Source organism: Syngnathus leptorhynchus, chromosome 17, assembly GCF_054491065.1.
Source record: "Syngnathus leptorhynchus isolate UIUO chromosome 17, UIUO_Slep, whole genome shotgun sequence".
In the NCBI taxonomy this organism is placed as follows: Eukaryota; Metazoa; Chordata; class Actinopteri; order Syngnathiformes; family Syngnathidae; genus Syngnathus; species Syngnathus leptorhynchus.
This window is the reverse complement of record NC_141211.1, coordinates 3,353,887-3,374,886: the sequence shown is the minus strand read 5'-3', so window position 1 is coordinate 3,374,886 and position 21,000 is coordinate 3,353,887. Positions and strand designations below refer to the sequence as shown.

The 21,000-nt window shown below is 46.4% G+C and overlaps 5 protein-coding genes across 21 annotated transcripts in view; 4 read left to right on the top strand and 1 right to left on the bottom strand.

The window, feature by feature from the left end:
- The window catches only part of LOC147043078 (rho guanine nucleotide exchange factor TIAM1-like), a 28,793-nt gene extending 26,342 nt beyond the window's left edge, over positions 1-2,451 (top strand). For all 10 annotated transcript variants that reach the window (XM_085936161.1, XM_085936160.1, XM_085936159.1 and 7 more), the window contains 2 exons: positions 192-367; positions 443-2,451. In XM_085936161.1, coding sequence (XP_085792287.1) covers positions 192-367; positions 443-888 — 622 coding nt within the window. In that variant the 3' untranslated portion in view covers positions 889-2,451. The remainder of the gene's footprint in view (positions 1-191; positions 368-442) is intronic.
- Positions 2,452-2,482: 31 nt separating this feature from the next.
- On the top strand, positions 2,483-9,615 carry grik1a (glutamate receptor, ionotropic, kainate 1a). 5 transcript variants are annotated; one of them, XM_085936171.1, is made up of 19 exons: positions 2,483-2,685; positions 3,111-3,306; positions 3,552-3,719; positions 3,896-4,153; positions 4,215-4,396; positions 4,495-4,548; positions 4,658-4,828; positions 4,914-5,057; positions 5,166-5,273; positions 5,356-5,400; positions 5,733-5,846; positions 5,903-6,106; positions 6,197-6,420; positions 6,494-6,612; positions 6,698-6,915; positions 7,162-7,387; positions 7,454-7,704; positions 7,775-7,915; positions 8,115-9,486. In XM_085936171.1, exons 2-18 carry the CDS (start codon positions 3,222-3,224, stop codon positions 7,898-7,900), a joined length of 2,697 nt encoding a protein of 898 aa, XP_085792297.1. In that variant the 5' UTR covers positions 2,483-2,685; positions 3,111-3,221; the 3' UTR covers positions 7,901-7,915; positions 8,115-9,486. The 5 variants fall into 5 exon arrangements, with proteins under 5 accessions (XP_085792297.1, XP_085792300.1, XP_085792301.1 ...); XM_085936174.1 differs by lacking the exon at positions 8,115-9,486 and adding an exon at positions 9,575-9,615 and having other exon boundaries at positions 2,483-3,306; XM_085936175.1 differs by having other exon boundaries at positions 2,483-3,306; positions 5,733-5,750; positions 5,822-6,106.
- A 31-nt stretch (positions 9,616-9,646) lies between these two features.
- map3k7cl (map3k7 C-terminal like) lies at positions 9,647-12,941 on the top strand. Of its 3 annotated transcripts, XM_085936185.1 has the most exons (6): positions 9,647-9,769; positions 10,040-10,134; positions 10,775-10,833; positions 10,976-11,091; positions 11,886-12,073; positions 12,222-12,941. In XM_085936185.1, the coding sequence occupies exons 2-5, from the start codon at positions 10,059-10,061 to the stop codon at positions 12,049-12,051; spliced, it is 417 nt and encodes a 138-aa protein (XP_085792311.1). In that variant the 5' UTR covers positions 9,647-9,769; positions 10,040-10,058; the 3' UTR covers positions 12,052-12,073; positions 12,222-12,941. The 3 variants fall into 3 exon arrangements, with proteins under 3 accessions (XP_085792311.1, XP_085792310.1, XP_085792312.1); XM_085936184.1 differs by having other exon boundaries at positions 11,886-12,941; XM_085936186.1 differs by having other exon boundaries at positions 9,651-9,769; positions 10,053-10,134; positions 11,886-12,941.
- A 155-nt stretch (positions 12,942-13,096) lies between these two features.
- Positions 13,097-19,375, top strand: LOC147043075 (transcription regulator protein BACH1-like). Of its 2 annotated transcripts, XM_085936177.1 has the most exons (6): positions 13,097-13,549; positions 13,640-13,858; positions 14,253-15,620; positions 16,018-16,224; positions 16,310-18,484; positions 18,595-19,375. In XM_085936177.1, exons 2-5 carry the CDS (start codon positions 13,640-13,642, stop codon positions 16,553-16,555), a joined length of 2,040 nt encoding a protein of 679 aa, XP_085792303.1. In that variant the 5' UTR covers positions 13,097-13,549; the 3' UTR covers positions 16,556-18,484; positions 18,595-19,375. The 2 variants fall into 2 exon arrangements, with proteins under 2 accessions (XP_085792303.1, XP_085792302.1); XM_085936176.1 differs by having other exon boundaries at positions 13,097-13,858.
- rab38b (RAB38b, member of RAS oncogene family) lies at positions 17,893-20,158 on the bottom strand. Its single transcript, XM_085936182.1, has 3 exons — positions 19,939-20,158; positions 18,605-18,882; positions 17,893-18,470 (listed from the first exon to the last, which is right to left on the bottom strand). Exons 1-3 carry the CDS (start codon positions 20,138-20,140, stop codon positions 18,312-18,314), a joined length of 639 nt encoding a protein of 212 aa, XP_085792308.1. The 5' UTR covers positions 20,141-20,158; the 3' UTR covers positions 17,893-18,311.
- Between the last annotated feature and the right edge of the window lie 842 nt (positions 20,159-21,000).

The window sequence follows — 21,000 nt, the reverse complement described above, 5'->3', positions numbered from 1 at the left end:
TCATGTATTTAACTTTCACTCATAGAATTCAAATGAACTTGAAAAGTAATTATTCTTTTTGTTTCCTCTCATGAACCGGATATTGATGACATGATAAAACATATTTATCAATTGCAAGAGATAAATGTAAACTGAGGTCGGTTTTCCCAGCTGTCTCGAACCGACGTCTCGTTTTACCTTTTTGTGTCCAGTTCCGCGGAAAGCAAGAAGGATCTGCTGAAGGCGGTGCACTCCATCCTCAGGGAGAAGCAGCGGAGGCAGCTGCTCAAGACCGAGTCGCTCCCCCTTAGTCAGCAGTACGTCCCCTTTGGGGGCAAGCGGCTCTGCGCCCTCAAGGGGGCGCAGAGGCCCGCTGTCAACCGAGCAGGTGAGCCCCAACCCTTCAAGTTGCATGCCTGCCAAAATAAAAGATGTCACTAAACTTCCTGTCTTCTGTGTACAGCTTCAGCGCCGCCCCGTTCGATGTCTCGCAGGAAGTTGTTGCGAAACCGTTTCACCATTGACACGGACCTGGTCTTGGACACGGACCCGGTCTTCAACAACAACAACCACCAGCGGGACCCGGACTCGCCCGCGGTGCCCCCCGCCGCTCCCTCGGCGCCGTCTCGGCCCGCTCCCTCAGAGCTGTGGCCAGAGCAGCGGTTCGACTTGCAACCGTACGAGAACGGCGCCAAGGTGAAGGAAACTGACATTTTGAGCGACGACGACGAGTACTGTAAGTCACGGCGCGGCACAGGGGCGCCCGCGCAAACCAGCGAACTGGACGCCAAGATGGACGCCATGGAGATCCGCGGCGTGCTGAAGGCGTGCGCGGCGCAGCGGGGGCCCGAGCGCGACACCGTGTGGGTGCGCAGGGACGACTTCGGCTGCAACAGCGACGTCTTCTGATGCCAACCCACGCCAATCACCTGCCGATCACGTCACACGGGACGCGCCGGCCACTTCTTTAGGTACACCCTCCCACGATGTGAGTGTGCGATTTCTGCCTTTCCCCTCCGTGAGGATTACTGATGAGCCCTATTTTCACTTTAGTGCAAGAATCCCATCCAGTTTTGAGTTTGACCCCAAATTGTAATTCACAACACTCTGGCGAGAAGTCGATCCCTTTTGAAGGATCAACCCAAATCCACAGTCTACCAGCAATAATACAAGACGACCCAAATTTCCGAGATCAAAGTTGTTTGTCACCTCCAACTTCCAAACTATACGCTTAGAGGTAGAAGCTCATTTCTTTTGAAGGATAGACCCAAATCTGTTTTCCGTTTAAGATGTCCCAGGTTGCCGAGATCCAAGGCAACCTCGATTCAGAGCTTCCAGAATAGGCTCTAGGCTTGTTGGAGAATCCCGCTGATTTTGAAGGATACATCCACATCCACAGTTTACCAGCAAAAGTCTCGTTGCTTTTGAGCACTACCAGATGACTTATTTTTAGGGCCCTAAAGTCTATTTTTCCACACAAAACCTTTGAACCTGTCTATTTTTCTGATTTCTTTTGTTAGCACTCAAGGGCTGCGTGCCATTCACTTTTGCCTGCAGGTGGTTCTCGGCCGCTGTTGATGGACTGATTGGTCGGGATGTTTATATTTATAAGACCCAAATGTTCACTTTTGATATGAAATATTTGTAAAAAGATACAGTTGACTTTATTGCCTTTCTGCTCTCATTGTTTACTACACAGTCTGCAGTGTTAATGCACCCTCACACGCCTCAAAAGTTGAAATTAGTTTGGCAGCTTGGTGTCATCAACTAAAACAAGAAGAAGAAAACATCACAAGAGTAAACAGGTAAACCACGCAAGTCATGGAATGTCATTCATCAAAGCTACAGAGCAAGGGCAAAAAGAATAAAAACAGGAAATGGACAGTTGACATTCACCAAAATAAAAGGGAACCTGATAGCCAGTGGCAATGGAGCAAAAAACAAGTCGACATGCCAAAGTAAAAGCAGAACGGGCAAAACCGGTCATACCATAGCGGCATAGCCAAAATAAAATGCTTTGTGCATAAAATGTGAGCCCATGAAGCAAAACAGGAAGTAGCGAGCCAACCAAAATCTTAGCAACTTAGCTTAGCAACACTTGACAGTAGTGTTTTAGGCCCAATTTACATGAATGTCTCCATTGCTAAAGCCAATCAACTCCATCTTGTAGGCAAAGCCCCTTTTGAAACCTCAGCAATGGTCCTTGTTTACTTGAAAGTCATCCCTGCAGTGTCTCCTCTTGTCCACTGGGCGCCGCTGTTTCGCGTCTTGTTTGCGCTTGAGAACAAAATGACAGCGAAGCCCCTTTTTTGTACAAATAATTGTGATGCAGTTAACTTAGCAGTTAAGTTTTGGGACTGTGAGGCACAATCCCCTTTTGATCGTCTTTGTACTTTTTGCTACACGACACGTGGAGTAATATCCTTTGTATGACAGCAACAACAATAAACTTTATACATTTACACTTTTTGTGTGCAAGGCCAATTAATATTCAAATGTTTCTAGGGAGTTTTTCATTTTATCACGCATTGATTTGATGTATGACTTCATATATGACTTCCTTTCTCTTGCTGCAGGCGCGTGTGTAGTAAAGCGATAAATCTGACATCTGGCATGTAACCTGAAGATTACTCCAGCACATCTGCTGTTTAATCCCAAACACCAGCAGGAGACAAACCACACAAATTGTGATCACAGGATATCACTGTAGGTAGACAAATGTTGCCTTACATATTATATTTGAAATGCCATTATTTTATAATAACGTAATTGATCACCAAGAACCAAGGTGGCAAGGAAGAAGCCACTCAGGTTTTCCTTTGATCATTCTGTCCATATTGCTCGTGGTACACCAATATACAGTATGTATTAATTGTCTTCAGTCTTATGTAAAGTGGAAACAATGTTGGAAGACTTCCGCTTTTGTCTTATTTTGAAAGAGCTTTGCGGATGTGGCTTGCTTTCAGTTTGAGTCGCATGAGTTGCTGTCGCTTGTGCAGTTGTGTGTTGACTGTTCGCCAATTTGAAGACTTTTCAAGACTTTACAAGGATTATGTTTGACCGGGAATTTGGCTGACGGTCATTTGGGACTGGGCTATATTCGTGCCGCTGCTTCTTTGGTTCTTTTCAAGTTGACATGATGTCGGTGGCGGAGGTAGTAGAGGTGACCTGCATTATCATCGGAGGAGGAGGATAGGAAGAGCCTGGGGAGAGTTCCAGATGCTGACTGCGGTGCTGTCACCATGGACGCGATGGACCTTTTGGTTCTTGTGGTTCCGGTTCTGCTGCTCCACACGGGGCTTGTTGAGGCTCAGGTTTTGCGCATTGGTGAGTTCATCACGCACTTATCGTTAAGAATTAATACATTATTTCTAGGTCTGTATTTTTGTTGTGATTACAAAGGATAAATACTATTTTAATCTACATAAATATTTACAGTGGTTCCAATTTTTTTTTCCAAAACTGTTTTTATTGTTTTACATTCTGTTACACATTTATTTATCATGTGTATTTTTAATAAAACATCACACTAGTTTGTTTTTTGGTTCTGCTGCTATTTACCGTGACACCAGGCGGCATCCTGGAGACACGCGAGCGTGAGCTGGTGAGTTTGGACGAGTTGGCATTCAAGTTCGCTGTGAACAACATCAACAGGAATAAGACACTGATGCCCAACGTCACGCTCACCTACGACATCCAACGCATCAACCCCAAAGATGGCTTCGAGGCCTCCCGCAGAGGTAACACCAACATTTTGCAACACTGGATTATCACATTATTTTTATTTTATTCACACGTTTTAGTCGCCCCAAATATGTTTAAGTGCAGTAGTACTGTGAAAGGATGCCCTCTAGTGGCAATAAGCATCATCCAACTAACAAAGAATAGAGCTAATTTGTCCATTTGCTTTGTCAAGTGTGCGACCAGCTGTCCCTTGGCGTGGTGGCCGTATTCGGTCCATCTCACAGTTCATCCGTGAGCGCGGTTCAGTCCATCTGCAACGCTCTGGAGGTTCCGCACATCCAAACACGGTGGAAACATCCGTCGGTGGACAACCGGGACACCTTCTTCATCAACCTGTACCCAGAGTACAGAGCAGTCGCCAGGGCCGTGCTGGACGTGGTCACCTTCTTCAAGTGGAAGAAGCTCACCGTTGTCTACCAGGACAGCACCGGTACTTCATGTAATATACACTAGTGGAATTCCAAAAATGATCTTTTGTGTTTGTTGTGTAGGTCTGATGCGCATGCAGGAGTTGATCAAAGCTCCCGCCAAGCTGAACCTGAAGATGAAAATCCGCCAGCTGACGCCCAGCAACCAGGACGCCAGGCCGCTGCTCAAAGAGCTCAAGAAGGACAAAGAGTTCTTCATCCTCTTTGATTGCTCCTACAGCATGGCCTCGGAACTACTCAAACAGGTCTCGAAATAATGCCATCTGTATGGATTTATAAATTTTTTGTTGTCAAAGCTCTTCAAGCAGGTCTCTCACCGTGTTTTGTGTTTGTTAAACGGCAGCTTTCGTCCATGGGAATGATGACAGAGTACTACCATTTCTTCTTCACTACTTTGGTGAGTAGCAACGTGGATGTGAATTATATGTACGCAAGCACGGAAGAAGCCCAGATCCACGCAGGTTTAGCTTGCTAACTACTACTATGCTACTTCCTACTGGGTGTAGGACTTGTTTGCGTTGGACTTGGAGCCGTACCGTTACAGCGGGGTCAACATGACGGGCTTCAGGCTGCTCAACGTCGACGACCCCTGGGTGGCCTCCACCTTGGACAAGTGGGCCATGGAGAGGCTGCAGGGGCCCAAGCAAGATGGTGGACTCATGGACGGCGTCATGACTGTAAGAAAATACCCCCAATTAAGATTGTTGTGGTATATTAATCTAAAATTTTTAAGCGTGTTCCCTCGCCACGCGTTCATTCCAGACTGACGCGGCGTTGATGTACGACGCCGTGTTCCTGGTGTCTGTGGCGTCCCAGCGAGCGACTCAGATGACCGTCAGCTCTCTGCAGTGTCACAGACATAAGCCTTGGCGCTTTGGACCTCGGTACATGAACCTCTTCAAGGAGGTACGGCGCTCCAGAGATGACATTTTCATGCACTTCGACAAGTGGACAGACTGTTGACATTTCTGCACGTGTAAAAGAAGTCAAGCACTTTGGTGCCTCATCCCCTAGGCGCAGTGGGACGGCCTGACAGGCCACATCGTCCTCGACAAGAGCGACGGCCTGAGGAGGGAATTTGATTTGGACATCATCAGCTTGAAAGAAGACGGCACCACAAGGGTGAGTGAATGGGCCCTTCTGCTCCCGTGATCTATTGAAACACGTTAGCGCTGTCATGCTAACTCACATCTTGTCCACTCAGGGTGTCGTGGAGGGCGTGAATGGCCTCACCAAAAGATGGATCAAGGTTTGTTTCCTAATATGCTCATGCTCTTCCCGTACAGTCAAGTGTTACTTTCTGACTTGTCAAGTGTGCTTGTTTAACGTGCTTAGCGTTTATCGCATCAGTGACTTTGCTCTTTAGCAGCTGAGGCGGGATTTTAGGGTCCAGCTGTCACATGCCTGATCCCCTATGTGTGTGTAGTGTGTGTGCAAGTGTGTGTGTGGATTATTGCTGGCATACGCTCATTCAGAGTCTCACACCCATTCATTACATGAATGCAATGCAATTATAAATGCTCATCTCCACACTTATTTGTATTCACTGCAAAAAGGACTTCACTTCACTCCCCTTTCCAGATCGCCACGTGGAGCTCGGTAAAAGGAATGAACCTGGTGGAGAAGTCAACTGCCAATAGCAACAACGTGACCGACTCGCTGGCCAACAGGACGCTGATTGTCACCACCATCCTGGTGAGGAGGAAACTACAAGAAGGAGAAGACAGAACGTCACGAGTTTGTCTTCTCAGGAGAACCCGTACGTGATGTACAAGAAATCCGACAAGGACCTGGTCGGGAACGACCGCTTCGAGGGTTACTGCCTGGACCTCCTCAAGGAGCTCTCCAACATTCTGGGCTTCACCTACGAGGTCCGGCTGGTGGCCGACGGCAAGTACGGAGCCCAGAACGACAAGGGCGAGTGGAACGGCATGGTGCGGGAGCTCATCGACCACGTGAGGGCACGGCCAAATCGGCACTTTGCACTTTTTGACGCCACCAATAAGAAGTTGGGACCGCTAGAGAAGCCATATTTGATCTCACAGGTGGCCGACCTGGCGGTGGCACCGCTGACCATCACGTACGTGCGTGAGAAGGTGATTGACTTCTCCAAACCTTTCATGACGCTGGGCATCAGCATCCTGTACCGCAAACCCAACGGCACCAACCCGGGCGTCTTCTCCTTCCTCAACCCGCTGTCTCCCGACATCTGGATGTACGTCCTGCTGGCCTGCACCGGCGTCAGCTGCGTGCTCTTTGTCATCGCCAGGTAATCACATGGCTTGGCATTGCATTTTGTTCTTTTCCGCTCTGCTTGATTGGTTTTGTCCTTCAATGGTCAGGTTCACCCCTTACGAGTGGTACAACCCGCATCCGTGCAACCCGTCTTCCACGCTGATCCAGAACAATTTCACCTTGCTCAACAGCTTCTGGTTCGGTGTCGGTGCACTCATGCGACAAGGTAAAAAAAAAATGGCGCTAGTTAAAAGTAGCTAGCTAGTCAAATAGTAGCATTTAGGATAGCGTGAGTCATCTTGTTGTTTCAGGTTCCGAACTGATGCCTAAGGCTTTGTCCACACGGATCGTCGGGGGCATCTGGTGGTTCTTCACCCTGATCATCATCTCGTCCTACACGGCCAACCTGGCCGCCTTCCTCACCGTGGAGCGCATGGACGCGCCCATCGACTCTGCCGACGACCTGGCCAAGCAGACCAGGATCGAGTACGGTGCCGTGAGGGACGGCTCCACTATGACCTTCTTCAAGGTTTGTTGATCGTTGATTCGGTCCAGAAGCATTTTGGCCCAGCAGGAGTGAGTCGAGCCGGGCTTTAACCCGCCGGATTGCGACGGGCGATTACGAGCGGCCGGATAAGACACCGCTTGCCCGTGTTGACGGCTTGAACAAATTGAATCAGCCGGATGAGATTTAGAGCGCAGCTGCTTCATTTTGTCATAAAACACCCGCACAAAAACACAGTAGTGCATGCGCTCATGTGTTTATGTGCGGCAGAAATCCAAGATCTCCACCTACGAGAAGATGTGGGCCTTCATGAGCAGCAGGAAGAACACGGCGCTGGTCAAGAACAACCGGGAGGGCATCACGCGCGTCCTCACCACCGACTACGCCATGTTGATGGAGTCCACCAGCATCGAGTACATCAGCCAGAGGAACTGCAACCTGACGCAAATCGGAGGACTCATCGACTCCAAGGGATACGGCGTGGGGACGCCCATCGGTGAGGAAACGCCGGGAAAAATCAGCCTGTGAAACCAGTTACAACCCGGCTACATAAAACTTGCAGGCTCTCCGTACCGAGACAAGGTGACCATCGCCATCCTTCAGCTGCAGGAGGAGGGCAAGCTGCACATGATGAAGGAGAAGTGGTGGCGAGGGAACGGCTGCCCCGAGGAGGACAACAAGGAGGCCAACGCTTTGGGTGTGGAGAACATCGGCGGCATCTTCATCGTGCTCGCCGCCGGCCTGGTCCTGTCCGTCTTCGTGGCCATCGGCGAGTTCATCTACAAAGCCCGCCGTAACGCCGACATCGAGGAGGTGAGCGGGGGCGGGACTTCACGCCAACGCGGGAAGCCTTCTAAGTCACAGCTCCGTCTTGTCTCTTCAGGCCTTCTGTTTCTTTTACGGCGTGCAGTCCCGGCAATTTCAGCGGCGCGGCTCTACCTCCTCTTCGGGCACGTCCCTGTCCACCGACCTGGAGAGCGGCAGGCTGCTCGGCGACGACACAGAGTGAACGTGAAAATACGAGGTTTGTTTTCGGGATTTGCCTCTTTTTGTAACCTTCGTAGTCGACCACGCTCCAAATCCTTTTTTTGGGCCGCCACCATACTCGACATCCATGCCAATGAGAAAAACTTAACAAATTAGCTTTGCTCATCTCTACGAAATTCAAAGTTGGTCACAAACACCTAGTTTTGTTGACTCCAAAATGTCCTTGTTTCTTTCAGCGGGTCTTGATGGACAAAATGGCCACCTGCTTGCAACCTGACACGGAGCGCTCTAACTCTTAAAACTTCAAACCCAAAACATATTTTTGTCCATTTTTGTATCCATACCCATTTTTGCGATTCCATCATTCAATGGTGATTATATTTAAAAAAAAATTGTGAATGTAGCCTAGCTGTATTTGGACAATTTAAGTCACCTGATCTATGACATCATTGACCAAGACACTAAAAGTAAAAAAAAAATATGTGCAAGTATATCCTGTATGCCCCTGACACAGGTTAGTGTTCATGTTTGGGAACCCTTCTTAATCTCTTCATGTAATGACTTTTTTTTATTATTATTTCTTTTTTATGTATGCCGTGCAGATTAATTCCGGGATTGAGCGTAATAGCCGGCCTGTAATCTCCCCAAGCAGCACCGCCGCGGCGGACGGTGGTTCTTCGTTAAAACCCCGAGCGACTGTATTTATTTTTTACTTGCCTCGCCCCCTCCCGTCAGGGTCTAATCCGTCATGAATGAGGGCAGGGATTACACCGCTGACCTTGGCATTCAGCACGTCTGAGCGCGGCGCGATGACCTCACCTGAACGACACGCCGGCTATCTTGGGCCCACCGACGCGGCGCGTTAAAAAGCTTTTTGTGGCACTTAACACTCGGCGCCATTCAGATGAGGCGCTGGTGTTGTGAAAAAGGTTTTTAAGCTCATTGCTCACAATAAGATGTTTATTAGGTCCGGCAAGACGTTTTTGTTTATGAGAAACTACAAAATAGGACAAAGCTACAGTATACGGTGTTATGAAAAACACAAGGAGCACAAATAGGTTCAAAATGGCTGTTTAACCATTTGCATTTCCAATAAATATCAGGTTTGCTCTGATTCTTTTCTGTTTTCAAAATGGCCGTGTTATTGTCTCCTTGTTGCTAGGCAGACATCGATGAGCTCAATCACGTCATCGGAATGCTGTATATTTTTCCCCTGTATATTCCAAATGATGCAATACAGAATCTAAGTAAACTTGACTTGACGTGAATTCCCCCAAATTTTGTTAACTGTGTTAGTTTTCTGTTACAGTCCATTTGGGGCCTAGTGGGGCAGTGATCCATCAACTCCAGCAGGTGGTGCTGTGTTGCCAACAAAAAAAAAAACCCTCCTTTGAATTGCACTTACCGCCACCTACAGGCCTGGAGTAGTCAACTATGCGTAATGATGCAACATTGTATTGGATATTACTGGCCAGTGTACCTAATGTAGTGGCCTGGTGTGTGATATTACACACGCCTTGATGTTTCCTTCTGCCATCTTTGCTATTTTAGTTATGAAAGGCCCGTATGATCATCGGGGTGGGAGGGGCCAAGGGTCAAGTCATGTCATCTGAGACGTTTTATTGTGAAGGGTTGGGTGGAGGATAGAGGGTAGGGGAGCGGGGTGGGGGGGCACATTGCTGATGCTTTTGTGTAGTTTGTGTGCGGACAGGAGCGTGTCTAGACGAGACCCCCGAAGAGAGCGGCGTGAGGAGGAGGAGGAGGTGGTGGCGGTAGCGGGGGGGAAGGTGAAGGGGGCCAGAACCAGCCCGAAAGCTCAGGAAGCTCTGTGGACCGGACCTGCCTGACCTTAAGACTTTTTGTGTGATTGTTTTGGAGGGGGCTGCATCAGGTACGCTCTTTGTTTTGTTTTGTTTTGTTTTGAATGCGTGGGAGTGATGTCATCTTTGATTGACAGCTGTCAAATGGACACAGCCAACCTTCCGATGCATCATTTGCATGATTTATTAACTGATGCAATGCAAACGCTCGCTCGTTATTAATGACTGGATCAGTCAGTAAAAACACTTAACCAGCAATTAGTTAGTCAGTGAGTAGCTAAAAACTTAATTTTCAAGTTTCTGCTTCATCAAGCCTAACAATGATGATGTTGTACATCAAGAACTGTGACGCAGGGTTAAATGATCACGTCAACCAGAAGAGTGTCTCCTGATGCACCCGAAGTTCGGATCTCCTTCAGCCTTGACCACACCTCAGGTACGCTGGACACAAGTGCCGTTTGAACATTTAAGACGCTCCAAAGCCCGGCTGTGTTTCCAGCATGTGTGGAAAACACGCGGTGGATTCCGACCACAAAAATGGAGCTCGCGGGCCCCGCCCACCGCCACCTCATTCACTATTGCGCGCTACAGCCGTGACAGGTGTTAGCACATCCCCCCCCGCCCCACCACTCCAACCAAACCCCTGACCCGGGTTCATCCTGCAGGCCTGTCATGTTGTCACGTCCCGCATAGCAGCACAAATGTTGTTCTTGTTGTTCCGCGCGGCGGCGTGGACACTTTTAGAAGGTTGCGTCACACCCAGCCCGGAATTGTCACCGCGCGTTCAGCATGACTTCACGCACTGGCTGCCTGTTTGATTCTCTCTCTGCTCCTGCACCTGCCAGACACTTCATTAGGTACACCAGCTTAAGACCAAAAACAAAGCCAAGACAACTAAGTACCTGCTTAGTGTCTCGTGTCCATTAGGGGCACCCAAGATCTAGTAAAACCCACAGAGGCATGCTAGTTTATTAGATTTTTTGTCATTTTCACTTTCAACTAATTTATGTGTGCCATGATATAAGATTTGCAACACGTGCCCAACACCAATGTGTATTTTTTTTTTCAATCGACAGACACACGAGATGCCGAGGACCACGCTCAGACCTTCCCGGATCTCGAAAAACGACTTCAGGTGTGTTGTCATGAAGACAAAATAAACTCGATGGCGCATTTGAGGAAACTGGGACACTGAGCACAGATTACTATGCAATCACTTCTTGTATTTCTTTTTTTTAGGGTACTTTGTGTTAACTTCCATTTTATTCCTGGTTTAGCCAGTGTCGCCGTGTGTATCTCTGAAGGAGAGCGTGCATGTGTACAAGGAACACTGCAGGATGGCGAGGGAGTTCCACCAAGTCAAGCACGACATCGCCGCCCTGGAGGAACGCAAGTGAGTTGCACCTCAGCCAAACAGAATTTTTATTGACATCATCATTTTTATACAGCTATATGTTGCCATGTAGTGCTACGTTAAAAAAAAAAAAGCTATGCACAAAATAGACCCTGTTGAAAGTAACAGGCATCAATCATCCAGACGTAAACAACCGATTAGCCAAACAATCTGCTCTCGTCTTTTAATAGAAACGTTATTTACAGTCCGCCGCAACCCGACACAGAGTGCGACTCACTCAGACACGATTCAAAGTCACAGACTGAATCAGAGCAATGGCTAGCCTCTATGAGAAACAATGTATTTGTCTATATATACCAATGAGTGAGTCATGCCTGTCGAGGCGGGTCGGCCCACTCGCCACCTGTAAGCGTGAATCATGGCTTTTGACGGGAATGTTACTCGTCCGACTTGTCGAGTGTCTCATTGCGCACGTCAGAATTCCAAAGTGGATTGCAAAGACTGACGTTAGCATCGAACAAAGCAATCAGACCTGTTTACTGTATATAACCAAGCCTCGCCCGTCCGGCTTGTCGATACCGTTTGCTTTCACTTTACGAATGACGTGGTTTTTCCCGTCACCAAGTTCTTTGTCTGCACTGTGACAAGCCCGACTAAGCCAATTGCCATGATTATTTCTTTCAAACTTTTGGTTTTTATAATGCAAAAATCCTACTGACTTTAAATGGCATGTGATTCAAGATGGTGCTAGCATGTCCAAGCAAACACGCTAGATGCCTTCATCCTAGTAGGACATCACCAAATTTATTTCCCCCCTCCGTCGTCATCTTCAGGTGTCAGCTGCTGGCCGAGCTGGTGGAAGACCAGAAAGTGGCGGCGGAGATTTCCCGCCTAGAGGACGAGTTCCGGCGTCTGTCAGAGGAAAACCGCACGCTAGTGACGGCACACGGAGAGCGGTCGCGGCAACTGCAACGGCTACGCAGGCCCGACTCGTCCTGACCGCACGCTCGCCTAAAAACTGGTCTTCTTTATTTTATTTTATTTTTATACGAGCCATACACACAAATGCAATGTCGTCGTTGGGTTGGTGCTCCGACCTCGGCAACCATCTTTGTAGAATCAAAGATTAGCATTTAAAAGTGTTAGCTGCTACGTTGGTCTTTTCAAAGGTGCTGGATGGAGACAGCCCAAATGCTGCGATGTGGTCCAAGGCGGAGTCAAACTTCTGAACCCGGCCTCGACTATATACAGTATGAGTATGGTGTGTGTGAGAAAACTGGGATTTCTGAACGTCTACGCCGCTCGAAGTCTGACTTCATTTTCTGTGTTTGTTAGGTTTATGCTTATATTTTACGGGCTTCGTGTTGGGTTTGTAATTTTGCGTCAAAACCACAAAATATAAAATAGGAATGTGCAAATTCGAGTTGAGTTCTCATAGGCTGAAATATGCTACTTTTTTAGGCAAACACAGATGACAGCTGTTTTTTTGGATGACTTCATTGGGTTGGTTGGAACAGAGTCATGTGACGGTGCTCGCGGTAGAATACATCAATCCCAAAAGTTACTTCAGTAAATGTACCAAGCCCTTATTTGCGAGCCCTTTTCTTGTCACGGCGAGAAGGAAATGAGGCGAGGTTGCGATTATTTGTCAGATGAAGGGAATGTTAGCACCGATGTGTAGGAGCTGAAATACAACAATCAACAATCTTTCAATAAAGCCAAACTGGACTCCAACGCGCACGCCGACTGGCGTTCTTCCATGGAAACAGGAAGTTGTTTTGAAACCATCACTTGAATGGTTGCTGGGACGCTTCTGTCGCAATCAAACTGCACTTCTGCTTTTAGGTGGTTTTTTTTTTGTTTTGTTTACTTAGCGTCCATAACACACACACTTACACACAATCTGGAATGTTCCATGCACACACTTTGGTCACCTAGTAAGATACACTCGCACAATGGAAGTCAGTGCTTCCTGTTTATTTTCAACTTCTGAAGAAAAATCTGCTATCGTTCTTTACAAATGAGCGAAACTTGATTTACTTGAGTAGTTTAGAAAAATAGACAGTGAAATATTTTACTCTTAATCATTTTGAGGATTAGTGTGTGAAGCTTGTATACGAGTAGAAATAATTAGTAGAAATAATTGAAAAACAATCTTAATTTAGGATTGAAGATTATAATACAGTATTTTTATTGTCAAAATGAGCTTGTCTTTCCAGGAAGTGCAATAGCAGAGAGAGAGAGAGAGGGAGAGAGAGCGGGGGGGGGGGGAGGGCGGGAACGTGTGGGACGGGAAAACATGCTTGCTCATCTTTTATCAGCATGAGTCAGCGCAGTTGCAACACACACACACACACACACACGCACGCCCGCGCACACACGCCAATCCTAGCTCCCTCCCTCACACACACACTTTGACAGATGAGTGTGTGAAGCTCGCTTAGCTTGTCCCAAAGTCGTCAAAACCTCCAAAGAACCTGCACGACACTACGAACAGGTAAGCGTATCTTATTTCTAGTCTACATTTCACCATTTGTTGTGCATGATTAAAGTTGTCGTGACGTCTATCGTGCGTGCGCGCTCGCAGATGCCTTCGTATAGGTACGCGTGCGCGGCTCACCCGGCGCGCGTGCTGCAGCGTCTGGATGAGCTGCGGCTGCGCGGCACGCTCTGTGACGTCACCGTGCAGGTAGACGGCCACCGTTTCCACGCCCACCGTGCCGTGATGGCCTCGTGCAGCGACTACTTTGCCGTAAGGCTCCAACGCGAGCAGGACAACGACGATGACGTCATCCTGCCGCCCGAGGTGAGAGCTGCTTGAGTGAGTGGACTGGGAAAGGTGACGTCACTTTGTTTACCCCAGTGGGTGGACACGTGCGCTCATTGACCCACTTTAATAGGTACGATTTGTATTGAATGTCATTGGAGGGTGTACCAAATTAATTGACCAATTGATAAAAATGCTTTTTTTTCTAAGAATGACGTCACTTAGTTGTCATTTTTCCGCTAGCTGTATTCCTGAAGATGACGTCACGTTGTTTACCCCGTGGGAGGGTGCTTACCGGACATTAGGCACACCTACAATGATTATGGATTGATTTGTTTCTCTTTGGAGCTCATCGAGAACCTAAATTTGAACAATGTATATGAAAAATACTCTGTTTGAATATTTGTTTGACGTATATTCTCCTGTTCCTCAGGTGACCGTGGGTGGGTTTGAGCCCCTGCTGACCTTCGCCTACACGTCTGAGTTGGTCTTCAGTAAGCACGACATCCTGGAAATCCGCCAGGCGGCATCGACGCTGGGCTTCCGAGACCTTGACCTCGACTGTTTCGACTTCCTTCTCCCCAAATTCAAGTCAGACCCACCGCTGCCGCCATCACAGAGGAGGAGGTGCTGTATAAAAAAGGAAGAGCGTAAGGATGAGGAACCTCAACACAAAGCCGTCAAACCGGTGCCGTGGGAATCGGCTTCACCTAGTGGCCCGCAGGGGAATGACAGGAGGACCACATTTTCAGTTAAGCCTGTTGGAGGGCCCAAGTATCGCAAATTTCAGTTGGCTTGTGGGAAAGAGACACCCCAGAAACATTGCGGATGGAACGAGGCTTTTGTTGAAGAGCAACAAGGACAAGGAAGCAATTTCTGTGGTGATTCAGATCAAGCAACAGAAATTCACGGAAGCCAGGATGCAACTGCGCTTCCAGGAAATTGCGCAAGTGAGGGTGACAATGTTGAAAAGTGTCCCAGATCTGAATCTGGCTCCTTTGATCAGGACACTGCCTCAGAAGATGGAGAACAATTACCAGGAACAAGGTTCTCACGTGTGACCAAGTCTGTACAAAGTCCTAGTACACTAACGGGTTGCAAGGACATAAAGCGGCTTCCAGGAAATGGTACCGATGTGAGTCCCAGATCTGACTCGGTCCCTTCTTATCAGGACACTACCACAGAAGATGAAGAACAACTTCAGGGAACAAGTAGTGGTCACGAAGAATACAAGAATGGAGCGGAACTGGGAACAGGAACTAACACCAACAAGAATCACAGGTCTGACTCAGTCCCCTCACATCAGAAAACACACATCACAAAAGACCAAGAACAAACACCGGGAAAAACATTTTCTGTTGGACATGAAGATGGAGCAGAGTTTGCAGCAAATAGTGCTATTACCAATCCCAGATCCCCGCTTCTCGGGAAATCTTCACAAAAAAATGCAAATCAAGGGGTTGGAACCAACATTACAAAACACGAAGAAAAAGGACCAGGAGAGCAATTCTCTTGTGGTCCCAATTTGGTCCTAGATGACACACTGTATAATGAAGCTCCAGGAGGTTCGGACGGAGCGGCTGACCCAGGCCCCTCTCAACAGAACTGCCTCCGGGTTGACCTCAAGTGCACCTTCCTGGCACAGAATTCTGACCCGGGCGGACTGCCGTGGAAGGGGGGCGCACTATCGGAGAGCGAAGGAGCTTCCCAGTCAGGCCTGTCATCCCTCAACTCGGGTGAGGACGGCGACTCGGAGACTGATGGCGAGGGAGAATGGTGCCCCAGAGAGCGGGCCAGACAGGTGAGCATTGATGAGAACAGGGCGCTATTCATTCAGGCCCAACTTCTGTCCGTCAAAATGACGCACGGAAAAGATTTAAAATGATTCGTTGAGTCATAGATATCTCGGGAACTCATTTACAAATGTTTGCAGTGGGTTGCTTTGGCAACAAGTTAATGTTTCACTAGTAAATGTGGATGCGTGTGTGCGCTCAGAGTCCAGCGTGCATACATTGGTAGTCAGGGCGTGGTTTGATGATGTCATCGTCAAGTCAATCCACCACTCAGATTGTTTGTGCTAAACTACTGTGTTTATGTTCATGACACTTTTTTTTAAGTACTATATATTTGTTCTTGAAGTACATATTGATGTTGTGTGCTCATCTCCAGTAAACACATTGAAGGTGTGTGTGCATCAGGTTGATCTTCCGTTCTCTTTGGACTACGCTGTGCGTCTGAGCCGCGTGGACCTACAGAATCTGCTGACTCAGCACGCATTGACACGCCAACAGCTGGACGTGATCAACGATATTCGACGGCGTAGCAAGAACAGGCTGGCCGCCCAGCGCTGCCGCAAGAGGAAGTTGGAGTGCATCGCGAACCTGCAGGAGGAAATCAACAAACTGGTTATTTATTTATTGATTGATTTTTTTTTATCCTTCAGTGATAACTGTAACACGACAAGTATGTATTGATGTTGTCTTGCCTCAGAAGTGCGAGCGCCAAAAGCTCCTGGTGGAGCAAAATCATCTTTATCATCAGAAGACCACCACCTGCCTCAGCGTCTCAACGCTCAGTCAGCGCATCTGCGGAGAAGCCCAAAACCTCAGACCAGACCAGCTGCAACACCTCGACCCCCAATGCTTCCTCGCGTCACACTTAGACGCCTTACTCTTGACTCCTTCCTCATCTTTCTCAACTCAAGCTGAGACTGAAGGACATTTAGAGGACATTTAGAGGCATGAAGACTTATGCAAGTACATATTTTTTTTCTCGTCCTAATTTTCTATTTTTATACACTAATAATTTCCTTCACCACGTTTGGACGTGAACACCAGCATTATATAGTATTGTATGATCATTTGCCCCAGCCAGGTGCTGCCACCCAAAATGTCCTGCCAAGAGTCTGGAATTGACATTATTTACATCTATTGTTTTCTCTCTATTGGCTATACGCGTTTTACTGTCAACCTTTACTCATTGGCAAGTTTTATACGTTTTAATATGTACAGATTTTCACTCAAATACGCCGTTCATATGTGTAAAAATAGCAACTCAAGATGATCCAATGAGAAATTATTGTATTTGGTGCCAACGTTGTTTGTGTTTCTTTTTCTCTCAAAACACACGAAACACTTGAGATGTAGTGACTTATATATTCACATATTTTGAGTATACACTTGAAATGTTCATTTGTTTTTCTTTTAGTGGCTAAAAAAACGCAAAGTGCCACAATTCCGTGTGAACATTAAACGCATCACTTTTAAGGGCATGCAATGCGAACAATATGCCACAAGAGGGCGCTAAAATCCCGAGACTGAAGTGACGTAATCCACTTAATTGAAATGTCATTCAGGTGGGGTCTTTACGTCAAACGTGCTTGTGCGTGAGAGGATCCCAATCCTTGTCAAAATGGCGGAACAATTCAGCGTGAAAAAGGTCAGTAATGCGATTAATGACTGTTGCTATGACCTCGTCGACCTGTCTAAGAGCTTTTTGTACCCGGGTTAGATGGCCATCTTGCTTAATGTGAGCATTCCAGCTCTTAGCATGTTAGAAATAACTTGAAATAGTCTCGAACTACACGGCGACACTTCGCCGTGCTAACAACTTTAGCTTTTCTTAAAAAAAAAAAAAAAAAGTAAGCGACTTCAGGTACTCGTGTAAAAGCACAATTGACCTTTTCTCAGTACTTTCTCTACCCAGTACTATTTAGCAACGTGTTTAAGTAGTAGTTCTCGTTTAAAATAGCAGCCGACTACAGGGTATGGTGTAAAAATAAAAGTACTTTTTCGACGCGCGGTAATATTAGCATAGCAAATGTTAGCCTGACCCAATACAGGCGGAGTAAACGTAATGCAACAGTACAGATAAAATGTAGATGAAATGCTGTATTAGGTAGGATTAGTATGGGTTAGAAAAAAGACCTTAGAGCACCATGAGAATTAAAAGAATTTTCTCACAACGCATTTAAATACGAAACGAATAATGAGGCAGATTTGAATGAGTTTGAAAACTGAAAAATGAAATACAATTGATGGTAGTACAGTAAAAATAACTAAACTGACCGTCGTTCTAAAATAGTTAAGTGATTTCATTAAAGTGTTGTCATTAAAATAAAGGCTATAATTAACAGATGAATTTTATTTTTCTACTACTAGCACCACACTAGTAGTATGGCAGCTCACCAAATAAAAGAATTAATAAAAATTAATATAAATAATATGACAATGTTACAGCAGTAGTTTAAAATCTAGCACATAGTTGTTCAGGTCACTTGGGATTGAACTTTTGCATTTGTTTGATTTCCATTTATTTTGTTACAATTTGTATTGACTTTCGTTTGTGTAGTTCTTATGTGTGAAATAAGAATTTCCATGTGAGTGAAACTATACTTGTACTGCTGATACGTCAGTTGTCAAAATATGCCAAATAAGTTAATCTAACAAAAAGAGCATGTGCAAAATGGAGTTTTTTGAGGGGCTACTTCAGTTCACTTGAAGCATCCTGTGCATGTGTCCGATTGGCGACGTTGTTGGTCGAGCCGCGGCGTGACGGTGTCGGGTGCCGCGGCTTTCCTCAAGAAGACGTGCTCCCTCGCCATGATTTGCTTCACGAGAAAGTTGGCCGCCTCGTCGATGTTCATGTTGTCCTGCGACAAGAACAGTAAGATCCCTGATTAGCTTTATCTTTGGCTTTTTTTAAAACTTAAAAGTTTGAAATCATTTCAAAATCATTTTAAAATATACTGTGCTGTTTCTGGCAAAACATCAAAGGTGTAACAACCTTAGCGGAGGTTTCGAAGCAGCCAGCGAATCCGTGCTCCCTGCAGAACTGTTCCATCTTGAGGCCGTTGGTGGAAAGCACGCGTCCATGCTCGCACTTGTTGGCCAACAGCACTGTGGCGACACCGCGGCCGTCGGCCAGCGTCAGCTTTGAGTCCAGGTCCGCCTTCCACTTGAGCACCGCCTCGAAGGTGCTGGGCCGCGTTACGTCGAACACTATAAAGGCGCCCGTCGCCTCGCGGTAGTAAACCCGCGTCATGTTGCCAAAGCGCTCCTGGCCTGGGTGCAAAATACAAACAAATGCAAAAAATATTTGGGGAAAATTTACCCATTCATACTTTTTTTTCTTGGAATAAAAACTTTTGACTCTCCTAAAAATACAACCATTACGAAGCCCCACTTCGGGGTTGTAATTTTATGATTTTTTTAATTTATTTTTTTACTGGGAAAAAGTTGCATTTTGTTTGGCTGCCCTCGAACGTCATGTTATAAAAATGCTCCTGACCAGCTGTGACATGCGGACACACATAATTCCACACAATACGCAATATAGTCGTCATTGTTGACGTTTAAGCACATTCCTGCAGTGCACACAGGCCGTGCTTGTTGACACTAACAATGACTATTTGCACAAGAACCGCTTGTGTGTGTAAGAGCAGGTTTTTGCTGTCTGCGCCGTGACATTTCGCGAGCAGCTGAATCACTGGCTGCCGTGTGACAGGATGTGCACCCTGCACTTCCTCCTTTACGTACCCAAAAAAAAACCCCACAACTGCTGTACATCCCCCATGGCATGTACATGTCCGTTCATATTTATTTTTCTCCGATAAACTATTACTTTAGTATCGGAACGTACAAAACGAGTCTATTTTACTTGTTCTTCATTGCGCAGGGTCACATGCGCGCCATGCGTCCGACGTGGTTGTCATACTTCACGCAAGCCAGACAAAGAGCACATTGGTGACCCGTGCGTGCGCGTTACATCAATTGTGTCACATAATTGGTCGCGCTAAATACTTTTTGTTCCAACAATGGACATTCGCAAGTCTCACATGAGCGAAGCGGGCTGACATTCGGTTGTTTGGGAAAGTAGAAGTTGTTGCTGTTGACATGACAATATCCAAAGTTTATAGGTTTTAAAATGTTTGTGAGTTGTTGTTTCTTTTAATTTGTTTTCACAATAACTCTTAACGTCCCCCACATGATTGCGTTCACATGATCGTGCGGCGCTCTTACATTTTTTTACCCCCGTTACAAAAAAAGTCAAAATTTGAGGAAGTCTCACACATAAGAGTAAAATTCATCTAACCTGTACAGTGCGTGGATTCTACTCACCAGCGATGTCCCACAGCTGCAGGCGCACCGTCTCGTCGGCGCCCCAGCGCAACACCTTAAGCGCAAAGTCCACGCCGATGGTGGCGCGGTAGTTATGCGAATAGGTGTGATGCACATAGCGGCGGATGATGGAGGTCTTGCCCACGCCCAGGTCGCCGATCACCAGCACCTTGTACAGATGCTCCTTGCCGGGGCTCGCCATGCACACTCGCGCGTGCTCTCTCCCTCTTGGGCGCGCAGGCAGAGACGCGGCGACTCCTGTTGTGGCCCCGCAGGGACGGCCCCCGTCAAGCTGAGCGTATGCTCCTCTGCTTCCTGTTGACATGCTAATTGCGGTTATTACAGAAGACAATCTGCATCATAAATATGCTCGGAAGCACACAACTCCGGTTTGAAACCAAAATTAGAGACCCTAAAGCCTTGCTTGAATCCATGGGTGAGACTCGAAACTTTTGTTGAAACATTTGGTTTTCCCTCGCTAACACGATTGACTGTGGAAACCAAAATGCGGTAATGAATCGTAATTAAATACACTTGTATTCAAATGGACTAAAACTTTATTTACACAATCACTCAGTGTAAACTAAACCGAATTTAATAAACATTCAAAGCAAATTGCTTTTGAGTAGAACTAACTCATTGGTGAATAAACATGAATATAAAGCAACATGCTAACACTTTACTTTAAAATTGCACCAACGCTTGTGTGTGCGCGTTTATACAGTCAACATGCAGCAACACACAAACTGTAAATCCTAAAAATAATTTCATAAGAAAAATGACAATCACCTAAAGATTAAGAAAGGAAAAAAAATCACTAAATATTAGTAATAAGATTTAATTCAACAAATCTTGCGTCTTGGGGTCAAAGAAAAATTTTAGTCCGGCTTTGGTGAGTAGAACGAGCACATATGGACTCTTGTTACTTATAGAAATAACTACAGTTAAATATTCTGTATTTTAAAAAAAGACAACAACTAAAACGAGAGAATTATTTGACCCCCAAAAATGTGAAAGTTCAAAATGTTAGCTAATCATTTTACAAAACCAACTTCTCGTTTA

Bases quoted from the DNA above. Each gene is read 5' to 3' on its own strand.
- grik1a (XM_085936174.1), top strand. From the start codon at position 3,222: ATGGACGCGATGGACCTTTTGGTTCTTGTGGTTCCGGTTCTGCTGCTC. The intron at 4,549-4,657 runs GTGAGTAGCAAC...TACTGGGTGTAG, and splicing joins ATTTCTTCTTCACTACTTTG to GACTTGTTTGCGTTGGACTT. The intron at 5,058-5,165 runs GTACGGCGCTCC...CTCATCCCCTAG, and splicing joins ACATGAACCTCTTCAAGGAG to GCGCAGTGGGACGGCCTGAC.
- map3k7cl (XM_085936185.1), top strand. From the start codon at position 10,059: ATGATCACGTCAACCAGAAGAGTGTCTCCTGATGCACCCGAAGTTCGG. The intron at 10,135-10,774 runs GTACGCTGGACA...TTCAATCGACAG, and splicing joins CAGCCTTGACCACACCTCAG to ACACACGAGATGCCGAGGAC. The intron at 10,834-10,975 runs GTGTGTTGTCAT...TTCCTGGTTTAG, and splicing joins ATCTCGAAAAACGACTTCAG to CCAGTGTCGCCGTGTGTATC.
- LOC147043075 (XM_085936176.1), top strand. From the start codon at position 13,595: ATGATTAAAGTTGTCGTGACGTCTATCGTGCGTGCGCGCTCGCAGATG. The intron at 15,621-16,017 runs GTGAGCATTGAT...TGTGTGCATCAG, and splicing joins CCAGAGAGCGGGCCAGACAG to GTTGATCTTCCGTTCTCTTT. The intron at 16,225-16,309 runs GTTATTTATTTA...GTCTTGCCTCAG, and splicing joins AGGAGGAAATCAACAAACTG to AAGTGCGAGCGCCAAAAGCT.
- rab38b (XM_085936182.1), bottom strand. From the start codon at position 20,140: ATGGCGAGCCCCGGCAAGGAGCATCTGTACAAGGTGCTGGTGATCGGC. The intron at 18,883-19,938 runs GTGAGTAGAATC...TTTTGCACCCAG, and splicing joins GCAGCTGTGGGACATCGCTG to GCCAGGAGCGCTTTGGCAAC. The intron at 18,471-18,604 runs GTTGTTACACCT...TTCTTGTCGCAG, and splicing joins GCTTCGAAACCTCCGCTAAG to GACAACATGAACATCGACGA.